This window comes from Macrobrachium rosenbergii, chromosome 3 (genome assembly GCF_040412425.1).
Source record: "Macrobrachium rosenbergii isolate ZJJX-2024 chromosome 3, ASM4041242v1, whole genome shotgun sequence".
Taxonomy (NCBI): Eukaryota; Metazoa; Arthropoda; class Malacostraca; order Decapoda; family Palaemonidae; genus Macrobrachium; species Macrobrachium rosenbergii.
The window spans coordinates 23,787,884-23,806,197 of record NC_089743.1 but is presented as its reverse complement, the minus strand read 5'-3'; the positions used below and the strand labels follow the sequence as shown (position 1 = coordinate 23,806,197).

Sequence of the window (18,314 nt, the reverse complement as noted above, 5' to 3'; positions counted from 1 at the left end):
GAAAAGTTAATCAAGGAAACCATAAGCATCAGGGTCTCAACCCATAAAAAAGGTTCGCTCCTTTTTCCAATGAACAAGAAACTAAAATGTATAAAAATGCTAAACTGGATAAGTTTTTTTTGTGGACTCTCGTAACGTGGGTGGGGTGCAAAGATTAGTGAAGTTTCTTCGATGTCAGTTTTCGTTCATACATTTTGGATTATGACGCTCTATTCCAATCTTGTCGTTCGAAGAGAAAATTTTTTTTATTATTATTATTACCATTGCCGCATGTCCATGGCATTCAGGCAATAAAAGACGATTGTAAAGAGTGAATAAAGAAATGTGATCATTAGTTACCTCCGGTAAGTAAGATTTCAGAGTTCTACTATGTAAGTTAACCAGGTAAAAAGGTCAACGAACCTTTGCAGGTCTTGGCAAGGGGATCTCTTGGCCTGTTCTTCTTCAAGAAATGCTGCAGCAGTTTCTTGCTGGAATACCAATGTTATGAGGTCATCTTCATAAGGTGTCATCACCTTTTGATAGTCATTTTGATCAAGTAGGTCTTGTACTTGATCATTTCTGCTGCCTTTTTCACGTAACATGCATTCGATACATATACGTGTTAATTTTTTGCCGTGTTGCATTTTAGCATTAAGAATGGAGGTTAGCCACTCACGTAGAGTAGATTGTCTTCGTTTGACAAGTTGGAATTTGGATGAAGGCGCATAGGGAACAAATTTGGAAAGAGTATTCGGCTTACGAGATGGTGAAACAAATGTTTATAAACTTTGGAAAAAGAAGGTTCAGGTTATTTAGAGTAGATTTTAATCCTTGAAAAGGCGGAGTATATGTGTCAGGAAGCGCCAGAAAACCCAAGCTGAGAAACAGTTATCCCGGGATATCTCAGTGACGTCACGGTTTCCTGCGCCATAACGGTACTTCTATCCTCATTTTCTTTATCCCTCTTCCGTTCCACCCAACTTCTCCACCTTTGCGCCAGGGGTCTGACATCGTGTTATATACGACCGTCTTTTGTAATGAATGGTCGGTCCTTCTGGTTTGTTGGGAAATATACCTTTGTTGTCAGAGGCGAGTGAAATTTATTAAATTTTTGTTAATGGGTCTTTTGGTATCCAGTGCTCTTTCATCTCAGGTGTATTTTTAAAGATTGACTAAGCTTTGTATTATATATCAGTATATTAACCCTACTCCGCAACATAAGGGAAGAGGAATTAATTTTTGCAATATGTGGGAGGTCCTTAGTCTCAGACGAGCACCTTGCCGATGTCATTTTTATGCTCTAGTCGATCATAACGCCAGTGTACATTGAACCTCGCAGCTGAAATGATCGTGAACCATTCTTTGTTTTGCAACATGCAAGTTACCGGTACGGAAAAGGAGGCGTCGCCATAAAACAGTGAAAGAGATAATTGTAGCGGTTTTGAGGAATACATATTGCCTGCTATGACCTTGAACCTAAGGAGCGTTAGCAGCGATGTTCAAGTCTAGTTGTGGCCGCCAATAAAGCGCTCAGTTTATGCAGATCTTGTGAACAAAGCATCAGATTTGTAATTACTTTTAGGTCCATATGATTTGTTGATGTGTTATTTACCGAGTTGCGTCACTTTACTATAGTTTTTTGACTTTCTGACTCGTGGAGAATTTCATGGGGCCCCCTTTTTCACTAACACATTGTAAATACAACCTTGAGGCCTCTGTGCTTACGCGTGCTTGCCCGTTAAACTAAGGCTCATTTTGAAACAAAGAGTCGTAAGCAGAGCGGATAAGGATGTTTTACGAGGCCCTGGCTATCACAAAGGGACATTTTCCGTACCACCACGAAAACCATTCTTCGCGTACGGCGGTGCGCCGCCACATTTTTATGGCTCGCCATGCAGGTGATGGCAGGTATCGGTCGAAAAGCCAGGCTCATTAAAAACAGAGCTTTGATTTATTCTTATATATATATATATATATATATATATATATATATATATATATATATATATATATATATATATATAAGCGAATCCTACAGGACATTTTTCTTGTGGGATTCCCTTTATACACTGAAGTCACGTGCATCTACTGTGATTTTTTTAAGCATATATATATATATATATATATATATATATATATATATATATATATATATATATATATATATATATATATATATATATATCATTCATGCACGTTTAACTTTTCTCTGGTCAAGTCTACGGTAGTCCATTGATTTATCTAAACCAACGGTCCAGGACGGACGCACTTATCTGATATAATTCATTTGGGTGTAAGTTATTTCCAAGGTAAAGGGAATTGGACACACACACACACACATATATACATATATATATATATATATATATATATATATATATATATATATATATATATATATATATTGTATATATATACATATATATACACACACATACATGCCTACATATATGTGTTTTTGTGTATCAGCATTCATATGAGCATTTCAACAATAAAAACTTTTCAAGAGAAACATCTAAGTATATCAATGTATACAAAGAATATTTAGCATCTCAATGCAAATATTTACATATGTATGGTTAGATATGAAAACTAATGTTCTTCTTGATCGTATCGCTTTCTTTACCTCGTCTCTCGGAGGAGTGTAAGCGAGTGCACGAGAGTGGTATTTTCTATTTCACTATGCTGAGTCCCTTCACTGAACTCAGTGGTATCAGAGCTTTACTACACACTGTTGTTTACAGAATAATCTGAACGTGTGGCTGTACTGGCTTGCTCGTGCGAGCAGCTTAGACTAACGAGTTTTTATCATAAAATGCAATCGCCAAAGAAATCTTAAAAGCCACTTCAGGGCAGGGTTACAGGTTCAACTTGTTCGACACTCTAAACGGGTTTTTATCATAAAATGGTGTAGGCTGTAATGATAATGATATTACAGTGGCTTGTAACCGTATGGTGTCTGTAATTTGATAACTAGCTTGATCTTTTTATGGTGTTGTCAGTGTGACATATGGGCTAGGGCTCGAATTCTGTAGAAGATAACTGATATTTTGCTTTTTCCTCGTTTCCCATCATTTTCCCCGTAGGAGGTTAGTTTCGTCAGTGCATCTCACGGGTTGCACTGTAGGCATTACTAGAGGTTCTTTGCAGCGTCCCTTTGGCCTCTGGATGCAACCCCTTTCATTCCTTTTACTGTACCCATTCATATTCTCTCTCTTCCATCTTCTCCTAACAATTATTTCATGATGCAGCTGCGAGGCATTCCACCTGTTACACCTTTCAAACCTACCTACTCTCAATTTCCTTTTCAGCGCTGAATGACTTCATAGGTCCCAGTGCTTGGCCTTTGGCCTAAACTCTATACTCCACTCCCATGATTTTCCACGCTACGTGGATCGTCAACTCGTGGCCCATTCGGTATCTGGCAGTTCGGATGCTGTCTAGCATATGTATGTATGTACGTGCATGTTTGAGTTACTTTATTTACAGTAATTTAGTCTGTTGGTGTAAGCGTTGCATACGGATTTGGAATAACAGTTGTTTACTCTTCTTGAGTGTGTTCCGCTGCTAGTTGCTCTCAAGCCTGGCCAGTAAGGTGGAGGATGTCGTGATGTTGAATAATTGCTGTCTTGGCAATTGGATAAGTCTCGATAATTTCCCTGTGGTGATCGTCGTTGTAATTTGTGGTTATTTGTATTTGTTTATATGTGCGTAGGTTCAAGAAGACTGATATTAGTGTGGGATTATTTCTTCCTCTCTTCTTTGCGTACTGTATATATCTATATGAAGGGACAAGTGATATGCATATGTTCAGACAAAGAAACAATTGTATGGCAGTGCACAAAATATTTGTTTGCTTGTTCTTAACATTCGGTTACCAATTCGTGGTCTTGGATTTTATTTCCCTGGGGAAAGGAGACTTCTGAACCGTTATGTCGATTAGTGTTCACTAATCATTGCACTTAAGCGATTATAAATCTGGATTTTTGTGGTGCTCATGAATGCGAGAGAGAGAGAGAGAGAGAGAGAGAGAGAGAGAGAGAGAGAGAGAGAGAGAGAGAGAGAGAGAGAGAAAGTCACCTGGGACCCTGGACTTCCTAGAGAAGGATGTCTTTTTGTGTTTCTGTATGTATATCACAAACATATTTGCATAATAGAAGGAAATTATGGAAAGAGTTGCATACAACAAATAAACGAATTATGCAAATTATGCGTCTGTCTCCTAGGAATATTATGGTCGTTATGTTTTTCGTGTAATTGCCTTCAGGGTCTTGGAAGCGAGATAGAGACAAAATTCTAATAAAGTTTACTTAGAGAAGAATAATTCTCCTCATCCTTGAAGACTGGCACTGCTTTGATCTCCACGTCTATGAATTGTCCCTTGGAATCCACCGTCATTAAAAATAAATATTTGTTGTGCATTTGCCACTAACCTCCATAAAAAAGAGAATAGATTGATCATAAAGTGATATGTGTCTGTTTCCCATGTTTCACTTTTTTTTTCTTTATGATTGTCAGTCTACGTTACTACTATTGTTCTCGGTTAATTGCCGTATAGGACAAAAGATTATGCATACTTTGTTCCAATGGAAGTTGCCATGTCTTTTTCAAGTCAAAAATCGCACGAATGATTTACAGCTTTCATTCCTCAAATGCTGTAATCTGATAATCTGCTGTCCGTACTCTTATCATTTCTCATTGTTTAATGTCAGGGATAGAATGTGGGGTTCCGGGTGTCTCATTAGTATATAATGAAGTATCCACGCGCTGAGAATACTATGATAGAGATAATCTGTCAGGTGTCCCGACCTCTGGCGACATGTTCGTCATGCGTAGAAATATTCATACCTGCTGAAATATACAGTTAGTCTGTAAACGCGAAGTGATTGCCGCTCATTCTGGGCACATTTCCATATTTGTATTCCCTTTTGAGAGAGAGAGAGAGAGTATTCAAGACGAGATATAATATAATAATATAATAACAACCACGTTGATTGACCAGTATATTATATATTGCTAGTAACAACATGAGCATTACCATTATTAATAACAAAGCATCTGGACTGGCGTGAGAAGAGATAAGAACAAGAAAACTGACATGGGAAAGAACTAATTTCAAAACAGGATAAAAAAAATAATGAAAAGAGAGAAGTGTTGTAGATGATGGAGTTGAAGCCTTTGGGGCATTTTGCTTCAGGGATGAGTTGGGGCTGGAGGAGATTTCCCCACTGGTCCAGTGGAGGGGGAGAGAGGGAAGGAGGGAGGAGCCGGGGATGATGCAATTAATTAGAGCGGTAAGAGCAATGTCCCCCTGCCCACCCCTGGAGGAGCCCTCTGGGTAAGGGAGGGGGTATTGCTCTGACTCTTCCATCATAACGCCATTTCCTGATATCTCTTTCACGAGGTTATTCTCTTATGATTAACTTTTAATTTGAATTTTTACCCCATTATGAAGTTTGGAAAATATAGTCGATGCAACTTCATTAAAAGTTTGAGAAATGGAAGAGTAAGAACTTTCGGCATTTGCCCTTCCCTTGTGGTTTTATTCAGTTAAGGATTACATTACTAACCTCCATTGCTGTCAAACGTTAGTACGGTGTACAGATGATTACACTTAACTAGCTATTGCCAGCTTTGTTCACTACTATTCAACTGTTATATACTTTTTAAAGCCTTTCCAAAATAAGGAACTTACTTGTCAGGAAACCTGTAACTCTCACAGAAACTAATGTTAATTTTCTAGTGCTGTGTAGATCAACACTGATATTTTTTCAGGGAACGAAGTATGATTCCGATGTATATTAGATTTCAAATGAACTGATGTCCAAAGAATATATATATACATATGTATATATATACATACACACACACATATATATATATATATATATATTATATATATATATATATATATATATATATATATATATATATATATATATATATATATATATATATATATATATATATATATATATATATATATAAAATCTGAAAGACGAAAGCAGTCAGGATATACACCCAGTATTTAGTTTCCTCTGTGGTAAGTTCGCTTACAAACATCGTGTCATTGTGCTTTTTAGCATATATATATATATATATATATATATATATATATATATATATATATATATATATATATATATATATATATATGTGTGTGTGTGTGTGTGTATATATATATATACATTTTATTTATTTATTTATATATATACATACGCTCTCTCTCTCTCTCTCTCTCTCTCTCTCTCTCTCTCTCTCTCTCTCTCTCTCTCTCTCTCTCTCTCTCTCTCTCTCTCATCCTCCTGAATGATAACTTGTCTGCCGGTTGAAAATGTGACAAACATGGTACTCATGTAAGCATATGCAGTTACAGAGTATGGAGTATATGTATATATATATATATATATAATATATATATATATATATATATAGTGTGTATATATATATATATATATATATATATATATATATATAAAATACACCTGATACTCTATAATTGCATATATTTACATGAGTACCATGTTTGTCACATTTTTCAACCAATAGACAAGTTATCTTTCAGGAGGAAGAGAGAGAGAGAGAGAGAGAGAGAGAGAGAGAGCGTGTATGTATTTATGTACGTAGGTAGGTATGTATATATATATATATATATATATATATATATATATATATATATATATATATATATCTTAATATATGAATATAATAATGAATATGATGTGACAAAAATTGACAAAAATTATATATATATATATATATATATATATATATATATATATATATATATATATATATATATATATATTTATATATATAATGAATTTTTGTCACATCAATCGTGGCATTATTATATACACACGCACACATACACGCGCAATACCCTTCGACGTGCATATATATACATGTGTACGTTAGTTTATTTCTTATTCAAAATTAAACTTTTTTCATTGTTTACAGAAGGATGAATTTTTCCATCCTCCACAATGTACGTGCTAGTCGTCAGAATTTAACTCCCTAAGAAAAAGAACGCATTTTGGGCATGATTCCACCAGTAGCACCTAAATTGTTTTATGATCTCATTCATTTGTGTTTATAGTGAGGTAACAAGAACACTTTGTAAGATATTAAATTTGAGAGTTGTTATAATAATCAAAATTGAAATTTTGTCGGGGACTTTTCCTTATTTTCGGGTTCCTTTGTAGTTTTATAGTGTGACGGCGGATGAAAACAGGCGAATAAATCAGGCAGCATCCGTCCTTTCTAGGTATAATGAGGCCCTCCCGTGGAATAAACAAAGGACCGTATCATTAGACATTACTGTGGAAGTGCCTCATTCGTTGTCTTGATAATTTTCGGCATGATTCATGCAGTGACAGTTGCTCTCTCTCTCTCTCTCTCTCTCTCTCTCTCTCTCTCTCTCTCTCTCTCTCTCTCTCTCTCTCTCTCTCTCTACCCTCATTCTTGTAACGATGAACAAAAGCAAATTTGTACGACCCAAGGACAAAGATATACGGGAAGTAATTGCTCCCTTTTAAACATGGATTTTAGAATTTCCTGAATAAATTATTCTATAATGATGATGTTGGCCAATATCAACATCAGTAAGAAAAACATTTAGCCTTTCAGTAAGGAGAAGCGTTTCATGACGCAAGAGGAATAGGTAAATTGTTTCTACGAACACATCCCATCCTATCTTATATCCTTCTATAAATTAGGTGTAACCTTGTGATGTGTTCACCTTTATACAAAGTCAGTGAGAAGTACATTAACCTGGAAAGTCGGTTAACTGAACTCGATGACTCCTTGAGAGAGAGAGAGAGAGAGAGAGGTGAGGAAAAAGTAATTTGACTCCATTAGCGTACTACACAATTGCACTGTCATTGGAGACTTTTTAACAGTTTGAGAGTTTTTGTCATGTCGAGGAACGCCAACGTACTTATTAAAATTGCTGAATTGCTTTGATGGCATTGCGATGTTCTAATGATCGTTTTTTGTTATACTTATGTTGCTGCAAGTTTTTTTAATGACGAGTTCTTTATATTTATGGGTGATATAATGTATGCAGTTCATAAACTTTCAACAATTTGATTGTTTTTAACGTCCTGCGTGCGACGCACGTTGATGAGTGTTATTTTCTCTCTCTCTCTCTCTCTCTCTCTCTCTCTCTCTCTCTCTCTCTCTCTCTCTCTCTCTCTCTCTCTCTCTCTCTCTCTCATATGAACTTACGCTCTTAACTCCCAGTGAGCACGAAGCCAGAATAGATCTTTATGAAAACCACAACAGACGGGCTCACTCCGCAGACTTGAGTATAAGCAGCATTATGATCAGGCCCAGTGCCAAGGTCAGCCAGGTTGAGAGGTCGGGGGTTGTGAGGTTAGTCAACCCACCTGCCACAATTATTCCCTCCCCATCCCCCTACCACCGGCCCCAGCCGAACTTCCCTTAGCGATTCCGTCACCGCGAGAGATGGAAGAAGAGGATTGTGTTCTTATTTAGGTAATCTTATTTTGCCTTCTTGGATTTTGGTAGTTTTTATGTTTGATTATTTTGCGTCCTTTATTATATTTAAATTTATACGTTTCATTTTCCCATGTTTTAGCATTACTTCATGCGGACTTGACGGCATAAGATCAATTAGTTTTACGCAAAGCCTCTGTGACATTTGGTTTTTTTAATTATGTTTTTACGGTTGATACATTTCCACGAATTGTGATAATTAATACCGATGTTCCGTGAGCAAAATTGGTATTTATAAAAATCTGTGCCTTAAACTACAGTTATTTTTATTAAGGATTAATTTTTTGTACCATAATTAAAAGGAGAATTGAACGACGTTTATAGTGTTCATGTTTCATTTTACAGCTCTGAGTATTGTTGTCACATGCTAGCTTCCTAAATGTTTTCAATAACGATCTCTTTTTCAGAATCCTTTGAAATTGCCAGTGATTTGATGTGTATCGGAAATAAACTATAACTTAATTGTGTTATGTTTACAGTAATTCGAATAATCGAAATCAGATAATTTTTTTTAAGGAAAAAGGCAAGTCTCCAGGATCAAATTATGTTTAGGATACTGGAACATAATTGAAATGTGTAAAAATATTAATCATAAGCCCTCACCTGAATTTTCACCTGCTGCCGTTCTAAAGAGGACGCACAGCCCGGTCTCGAAGTTGAGTGCCTGGCACTGCGGGTTCTCCTGGCATAAGTCAATGCAGTCGCTGAGCTGCAGAGTTCCAATCTGCGAATCAATGATGTCGTCGGCTGATGAATAGACAAATCCCGTGATCAGTTCGAAGGTCTCTTCGCCGTTGCAACCGGGTTCATTGCGGGAAGACAAGAGGGTGACTGTAGGGGGTTGCCGCTTGGTTGGCTTCTGTCGCCTCCTGGTGCCACCCTGCCCTTCGACCGCTGTCGAAGTTAAGGTCGCCAGAAGCACCAGTGTCAGCATTAAACGCTGGAAGTACATCTCAAAATTATTTTTATTGCTTCCCGAGAACTCCGAAAATAAGAGATGAAAGTCGAATTAACCGATTTCAGTTCCTCCTAAACTCTCTCCTGCGGTAAACTTTCGCGACTCAGTGACGGTGAGCTGCCGAGGAAGTAGCGAACTCGACTTACTAGACCCACCTCTGCCAGCCAACTGAACCTGCCAACCTGCTAAAAGGAAGACGATACCTTCAGTTCCAGCAGCCTCCGCGAGAAAGCCCTCCTTTCGTATATTGTTGCCACACGTCACTTTCCTCCTCATCTTTCTCTTCCTCCTCCTCCTCCTCCGTTGTACGCCGTGACGTCACCCTTGCCAGTTTACCCGGGACCAGGAAGTGTCGAGTTAAAGAGTAGGGCATTTTTTTTTAGCACGTCGATAAGAGAATACAGATTACTTTCCAGAGTCGAGAAGAATCGATGCAAGAGATAGAGAGCTTTTAGCGTAGCTTCCCACTTTTTCATTTTAATTTTCGCTCCAATGAACAACTGTGAACCTTAAAAAATTCAGGTTAGATTTTGAGCCGCTACTTCGTTATGCCCTGAGGTCTTGCTTCAAGAAGAGTCCAGATGTCTCCTAGGTGAGTTATAGTTCTTAAAAGTGTTATGAAAACCTGTGCACATTTGTTTAGAAGGTTAACTTACAGAATTTTATTTTCTTTTCATCAGCTAAGCTTTTGCATTAAAACGCCTCTGTATTGTAATATCTAAATGTTGACTTCTCAATAATTCATATAAAAAATAGAAATCCAAATTTAGCTATCAATAACTTAGTTTTAACCATAAATTTTGCTCTCTCTCTCTCTCTCTCTCTCTCTCTCTCTCTCTCTCTCTCTCTCTCTCTCTCTCTCTCTCTCTCTCTCTCTCTCTCAGGAATATCTGGCCTACAGTCCCTATATGTAGGCAGAGATTTCAATGAACAAAGTGAGAAGGTATCCAGTAAATTAACACGGGTAAAATCAGTATCTGGACAGAGTAATAGCTTTGTCCAAGTGCTGGATCTGTAAGCTTCTAGAAGTTATTCATTGTAGTTTGGCATAGTCAAAGACACTGGGTAAATGTAAATCACTGAAATCATGGGAAGAGCGAGGTTACTCACAAAAAGACAGTCTCTCTCTCTCTCTCTCTCTCTCTCTCTCTCTCCTGGCCTCGAAGCACATTGGTACCTCATTCATTAGTGTTCAAACCTGAGTGACTAGCGTTCGATTCGTGCAACGGGCGGGAGGAGTCAATATGGGCACGTTCTGTAAATTTAAGTATGTACCGGGTGGTGAATTATATACCTGACTGTTAAAATTGTTGAGCGATTGTTTATATATATATATATATATATATATATATATATATATATATATATATATATATATATATATTATATTATTCTGTGTGGTGTGATGATTAATTCTTCGAAACCTTCACCCTTAGAAGGTATACGTTTTGACTGTTTCAACACCGATGTTTAATTTTTGTCCTGTCTATCTCATATTATATATATATATATATATATATATATATATATATATATATATATATATATATATATATATATATATATATATATAATACACACACACACACATAGTGTGTGTGCGTGAGAAGACAGCGGACATAAAGAAAGATGATCTGTATACGACCGCGGTGAAACATTGAATAAGTCTACGTACAATTATCTCCATGTTTCAAAACCCCGCGGTAACTTGCATATGCAAAGAATCCAGGCATAAAATGTTTTTCTAGATGAGTCGGTTAGTCCGCAGAAGAATTTTCGGTGATTGTCCATTCTTAACTAGAATCGGTATTATCATCTTGCAGTTGCCATTGGCATATTTATTTACCAGGTTCGTTTACAAGTGCTTTATATTGCAGTATGGAAAACATTTTTTATAAGCGTATTCTAGATCTATGGTAAATAGATTCTTCTATTTTGTGGCAAAGAAAGTGATCTTTGTTATAGGTGCTAAAGAGACTTAATATAGAGAAATGGTAATTATAAATAGTGGAAATGATACAGGATTTTACATCTTCATGGTTTCTGTTGGGCGTTTTGATTATTAGTTTCCCTAGTTATTTCGATACGCGAAGCTTTTTGAGAATTTCCTCTTCTTTCCGTTAATTTTCCGATACTAAAAGTTTCATTGCACTTCGTTTTGCTGTTTCACAATGTTGTTATTTAATGAGCTCTGTACAAAAGCCATTTAAGTAAGTTGATTCTTTGAAGGTTTTTTGGTTTTTTGTCCTTACTGATTTCCAGGTTAATTTTTCGAATGTTATTCACTGCAGGATGGAAACCTGAGGCCTCTCCTCTTTGTACTTCGAGCAGATATCGGTTGTGGGATTTCGGTTCATTTTGCCTGGTTTTTGCTTTAATTATCTTTCGTCCTCGTCTAGCTTCATTGGCAATTTATTGCTGTCGTAGGTCTGTTGATTTTAGACTTGCAAACCTATTTAAACTTTTTAAAGGCTTAATTTAATTGTTTATTTGATTGTTGGTGTGTTTTATCTTGTGAATACTTACGAGGTTCCTATGTTGATGGACGTTTGATGAGTTTAATTTGGGGCCTTGACATCTTTTTACATCTTTCAAAGAACTTTTTTGCCCATTTATTCCAAATTTTTCCAAAGAGCAGGACTTCAGCTTTAAATTCAAGTCCGTATCCCATATCTTTTGTTTATAAGACTATTGGATGACGCAAGGTAATCTGTTCAACTGAAAATACACGTAGTGCAATTATTATAGGTCGTAATTGTAAACACTTTTTAGAGAAAGATCGAGTGCATTGAAATCAGGAGGGTAACAATATACTGCAGAACTGTATTAACCCCTGTAAAGCGTCTTAGCTCATCCTACCTTTAAAAATGATTGTGATCTACTTTGATCTGACGCTCACGTTAAACACTTGAACAAATGTTAGTTTCGTGAATTCTGTGTAATGATGGAAAAGTGCATAAGAAATACGAAGGTTACAGGACTAAATACGTGTGAATATTTAAAGTAGTTTTTAGTTAGGTAGATGCAGATATCATGTAGGGTTTTGATAAAACCAAATGAACGATTCCTATGATACCACATGTTGACATCGCAGGCAGTTAATAAAAGTGTAGTACAAAAGAATTCATTTTGACCTCTACCAGTGTAGGACCTCGTTCGTTGGAATGTTTCGTGGACAAGTAAGATTCTTCAATCAAAACTTTGGATTGCTCTTTTTTGGGATGTGTCAAGTGTTAACCAACATCACCAGCTGGTACGGCTTCGCTACCGTTAGCTGCAAAGTTCTTAAGCCTCGGTCGAAAAGAAGCCACAGAAGAAACTTAAGATGTTGAGCCTCAAGTGTTGTTCACATTAAATTGGAAATAAATAAAGAAAGTACATGCTACCACAAAATCTTCAGAAATCCCCATCTTGCAGGAACACTGGGTTAAGCAGCAAGATTTTGTTATAACTGCGACAATACCCAACGAAAAATAAATGCAACAAAAAGTATATACTTCTCCATCTTCCTGTGCGTGCACTGTTATAAGTACTCAATCGCCCACTGATACCCACACACAAGGCATGAGCGACCTCGTGTAATCTACGCCAAACGACACATGATCAAATGAACCAACAGCTCATCTTAAAGGCACGTCAGGAAGTCCCCATCGTTGAAGCTACGTCTCGGGAGTCTCCCCAGAAATGCCCAGACGCTGTAACTAGGACACATGTGATGAGCCATCCATGCTAATCTACAGAGGTCACGAAAGGTCATCGATACAGGTTAAGGGCTATCTGCACCATTCCTGTCAGTGAATTTCATTTCAGTAATAAGAATATGTTAGAATGTTTCTCATTTTTCCTCACCAAAATAAGAGCGACAAATGAGAGCGGAGCAGTTGAAGCGATATCAGTAAAAGTGGTGATAGTAAGGTAAGTAGATGATAATAGATATTATAAAGATATCACGTGATTTTGATGATTGCGAAGAAAATTACTACACAGCTTTAGTACAAGAGTAAAGAACAGCCGAAATACTAACTTTTTTTTCTTTTTTTTCTCAAGTGGTTTCAGTAAAACTTTGTATCAGCAGTCAGAAACTGCTTGTTATTTTCCTTTCGAATAGTTTTCCCAGCCGTGTTGTTTTCCAGTATCTGATTTCCATTCAGTCCAACTCCATTAGTAGCCATTATGAGTTTTTTCATTGTTAAAGTAAAGAAACGGTTCTTATTCATGATTATTGTTTTATGGCCATTTCTGTGGAGGAAAAGAGTCCCTGTTAAATGTGAACGAAAACCCCCATCTCTCTCTCTCTCTCTCTCTCTCTCTCTCTCTCTCTCTCTCTCTCTCTCTCTCCCTCCCTTCCGTATAGTCACTATAGTGTAAGGAGAAGAAATCAAAGTATCTGCAATCATATTCTGAAAGCCAGAGCTTGTGATAAAGGTCATGCCTTAGAAATTCAGAGTCGGAACCACAGTTTTGGCCTGTGCCTCACATACATACAAATACGCAGCTTCATGTTGATTGAGTGCTTGAACTTTTAATCGCTCGTTTCTGTTGTTAGAGAAAAGGTTATGGGAATCGCTGACCTCCTTTCTTAGACATTGAAGGCACTGCTTGTGTCTCTAATCAAAACAATTATTGAGTTATGTTGCAAAGGCAGAACACGTCTTAGTAGTTAGTTCGGTTATTTATTGCGTCTTGTAATTCAGTAATGTACATTTTGTTTAAAGTTATTCTTTTATTACATAAAGTGTTATTGTTTTTATGATTTTATCCGTACAAACTAATCTAAAACGGCTCAAATTCACAACGCTGTTTTTTGTTCTTAAATTGTAACTGTGGCTCATGGCGATCTGTTAAAACTGATCACTCAGAAGTATGTAGGTCGACGACAAGCAGATTATTTTAATGAAAGAGTTTTTATGTTTCTTTATATTCTCCAGCTGCGCGGGTTCACTGGTAGGAAATATTAGCAGCGATGAACAATGTGTCGGTAGTAACTGTTTTTCCGTAAAAATCGCAATGCTTTATTATAGTACTAAGCTTGATGGTATTACACTTTACCAATTGCTCTCTACCATTTTGAAGCAGCTGGTGTCTTCACTGCAATTACTGAGTGTTGGTTTTGTATTATAATCTTTTTCCTCTCCATGAAAAGGGAGGGGAGTTGCATAAAAATATTTAATTTTTAAAAAATATCTTACAGCTGTTTTTATAAATAAAAAAAAAAAAATACCGTAATATTAGGAGGAGCATCTCCGCATTGAGCGTGTGCTCGATAAGCTGCCAGATGCAACGGTTTTGTGCATTGATGACTTTTGCTCTTGAGTCGTAATTCGGATTGATTTGTACTGTGGTATGTATTGAATTCCTTCAGACCATGTACCGCTTCCCTCAAGGGACATGGGGGAGTCTCTTCTTCCCATCCAAAGCTCCGTAGGGGGAGGAGTCCAGAAGTTCTTGCTACGAGTGCAAAATAACCCTCATGTCATTTTTATATAATTTACAACTATTTTATCATATTAAGAATAATCTATGTATTATTCATGTTTTTATAGAATGCATTTTTAAAATTCTTTAAGGTGTAGCAGCCCATCGAGTATACTGTAAATATACGACACTGGTTATAATGTTAATTACCTGAAGAATTAATAACACTGCCATAAGTTTTGAGGAACAACTCATCAACTTAAATGATACGCCTATAATATTCATGCTGTCCTTCAAAACTCAGGATTCTTCCTAAAAATTCTCTTTTGTTTCTACAGGAATATAGATTGTTGCAAATATTCTGTACTGACATCGTCGCACTGCACCACTGTGCAGGTGAATGCATACGTATATAAATCTAAATAGCGATTCTGTGTTACTGGAATAGTAAAAACAGAGAATATTCAAGAAATGGACGCGGTTTCTTATTTTATTTATTTATTTTATTTTATTTTTTGTAGCCTTTCTGAGTGTTCTGTTCCTTTCCAGATTATTGAGGCATTTGGTTGAAAGGGGTGACGGTCTTCTAAATTTTATGGATTGTTGGGCTATCCCCTCATGCTGGCGTTGTTCTACATACACAAGTCGTAAGTATTCCACGTACAATTAGTGATGTTGCATGTTAGAGATACAAAACATATGCATATGCATACACGTGTACACAAGTACTTATGCATGATCATTTTGCAGAGCAAACACAAACTCTCGCTTGTCAGCGTAATTGAATAACAGATCTGATGACAGTATACCTGAATTCTGAAAAGTAAAATAAAAAAGGTATGAGACTTGCATAGCAGTAGGGAATGTCCTTGGGCCATCCTTCTCCTTTCTACGCACGAAAATATCCCGTAAAACGTAGCATGTGATATGAAAATAAATGGTTGTGACAGTTACATGCAACGGTCTTCTTTTTTATATTAATCCTGAGATAAAGAAAGCTTATTTTGAGTCACATTACAATTATTTTGGATAGGATGAATGTATCATGGATATATATATATATATATATATATATATATATATATATATATATATATATATATATATATATATATATATATATATATATATATATATATATAGAGAGAGAGAGAGAGAGAGAGAGAGAGAGAGAGAGAGAGAGAGAGAGAGAGAGAGAGAGAGAGAGAGAGAGAGAGAGAGTACTTTTAATAGCTTTTTATAATATTTCTTAATTACTCACAAAAGCTTTTTGAACATTCCACACCTGCCCCCTCTTAGTTTAGTGACAAATTTAACATTACTTCAGTTTACAGTCCTTTTGTGGGCTAACGCTACCTTCTCCTCGATGTAGGGCTACAGTGCTCTTGTGAAGGGCTTTTGAACCCTTGGAATTTGTTCCTGGATTCGAGTCCGGAAGGCCTACATATTGCATAATTTTTTTGGCTTAATTATTAACTTTTCTGTCTTTGTATACAAGAAAAGATATCAGGGCAGGCTAAGATTGGAGTTCGTATTAGAATCAAATAATTGGAACTGTGGGAGGAGTGTCAATCATTTGTTAAGATTAATGTTTAGACCTGAGGTATTAATATGAGGGCGAGACTGCCTGCCGGATTCCAGAGGTGGGCTTTTTTTTTTCCTGGTAGTACCTCTGGCTTTCAGCACAGTTTTCACGACTGTTGCTTATATTCTTGTACTAGTCCCGGACAGGGTAGTTCCTGCCTGTTGGTGTTCATGACATGAATTGTACCTCAAACTGATAAATATTAATCATATATATATATATATATATATATATATATATATATATATATATATATATATATATATATATATATATATATATATTAATTGAGTGATTGCTCAAATGTTCTCTGCCACAACTAAGGTCATTGGTACCGATATCATTGTTGAGAATGACGAAATTTGTACAAAACGTATGAACATGATAACTAGATTATATGAATAAAAAATTAAATCTATAGCTTTTGCAGAAGACTTGCTTCTGATGCAAATCTAAAGATGCCACTGGTATCGTAAACTTCTTCCTCAAAGACTTTAGCTAGAATGTACCGGCCATTCGTGTCTCGGGCCGCGGAGAGAAGGCTTCTCTTGAGGTCCCTAAGACCTCAGTTAGTAAATGTTTGACAGTCAAAAGAACCAGGCAGTCATCACAGTATGGTTGATTTCTATTTACTACTAAAAACTTGTGTGTGAGGCGGATATGCCCTATCCTCAGACGACAGTGAGGTTTCCCATTTTCTGGGCATTTTTCTATACTTCCAAGGGAATATGCCACTTGTAATTTCTTTAATTTTGTTTTCCCAACTGTATCCCAGCATTCCTGCCATATATTCCTAACAAGTGATCTGATATCTGGTAAGGAGTCACCACATGGGAGTCTGTATTTCCTTGGAAGCATATAAGCTACAGCTTCTTTTGCTAGTTTGTCAGCCTTTTCGTTACCTGACACTCCTACATGTGCTTAGACCCAACAAAATTTTACTTGGATTCCCATGTAATTCATTAAATAAAGCCACTCTTGAATTTTTAAAACAAATGGATTAGTAGAATTGACAGCACTTTCTGAGTAACTCAAAATAGTGAAGTCCTTTATCAATAGTGGCTATCCTCTCAATAGCAGGTAAAATTCTGTACGTTTCTGCACTAAAACTAGACGTCATGAGAGGTAGAGTACGTCTACAATAAAAATCATTAATATATACTCCAATTCCAACGCGAGCACTGGATTTTGAGCTGTCAGTAAATAGATTCCAGCAGCAACCGGCTTCAGAACGGAAGAAGCTTTGTCGAATAGATACCCCCGGGACGAAGACCATGCAGAGAGATGATCACTGTTCCATTAACGAACTGGATCAGAGATGAAAGAAGCAGTCGAAGAGTCATTGGTCTCCATACCCGTCTGGGGACATCTCCCGCACACATTCTAGAAGTGCAACACAGCATGGTGCTTCCTCGAGGTATGAGCAACACGAAGAGAAGAGCCATCTCTCTCGGCAACGGCTTAAGCACCGGTCTGTCACTCCCCGTCCTCAGTTGCCATACCTATCTGGTCACAACCCCGCCCCCCCCTCAAGTTCCAGAAGCATGATGTGGCACGGTGCTTCCTTGAAGCATGAGCAGCACAGAGAGAAGAGCCATCCCTCTCGTCAACATTCCAGACAACGGTTCCTCCACTGCTCACCAAGTTTGGACTCCAACGGAGTGTTGAGAGTATGTCACTCTCAGATGAGAGAGCCAGACTTGGGAGATGGGACACTTGGTCACCGGAACGGAATGAAGAACAGAACAGTTTGGGACCATCAAGCCAGATGAGTCTGTCGGACTTGGAAGAGGAACTGGACCTGGCTCTTCAAGATCTACTGGAGGAGGAAGTCAGTTTTTTAGGCTTCATCCT

The 18,314-nt window shown here is 37.0% G+C and overlaps 1 protein-coding gene across 1 annotated transcript in view; it reads right to left on the bottom strand.

Annotated features, from left to right (window-relative positions):
* LOC136853168 (uncharacterized) overlaps positions 1 to 9,601 on the bottom strand; it is a 73,358-nt gene extending 63,757 nt beyond the window's left edge. The window contains 1 exon segment of the mRNA XM_067128506.1: positions 9,106 to 9,601. Coding sequence (XP_066984607.1) covers positions 9,106 to 9,454 — 349 coding nt within the window. The 5' untranslated portion in view covers positions 9,455 to 9,601.
* Positions 9,602 to 18,314: the final 8,713 nt, after the last annotated feature.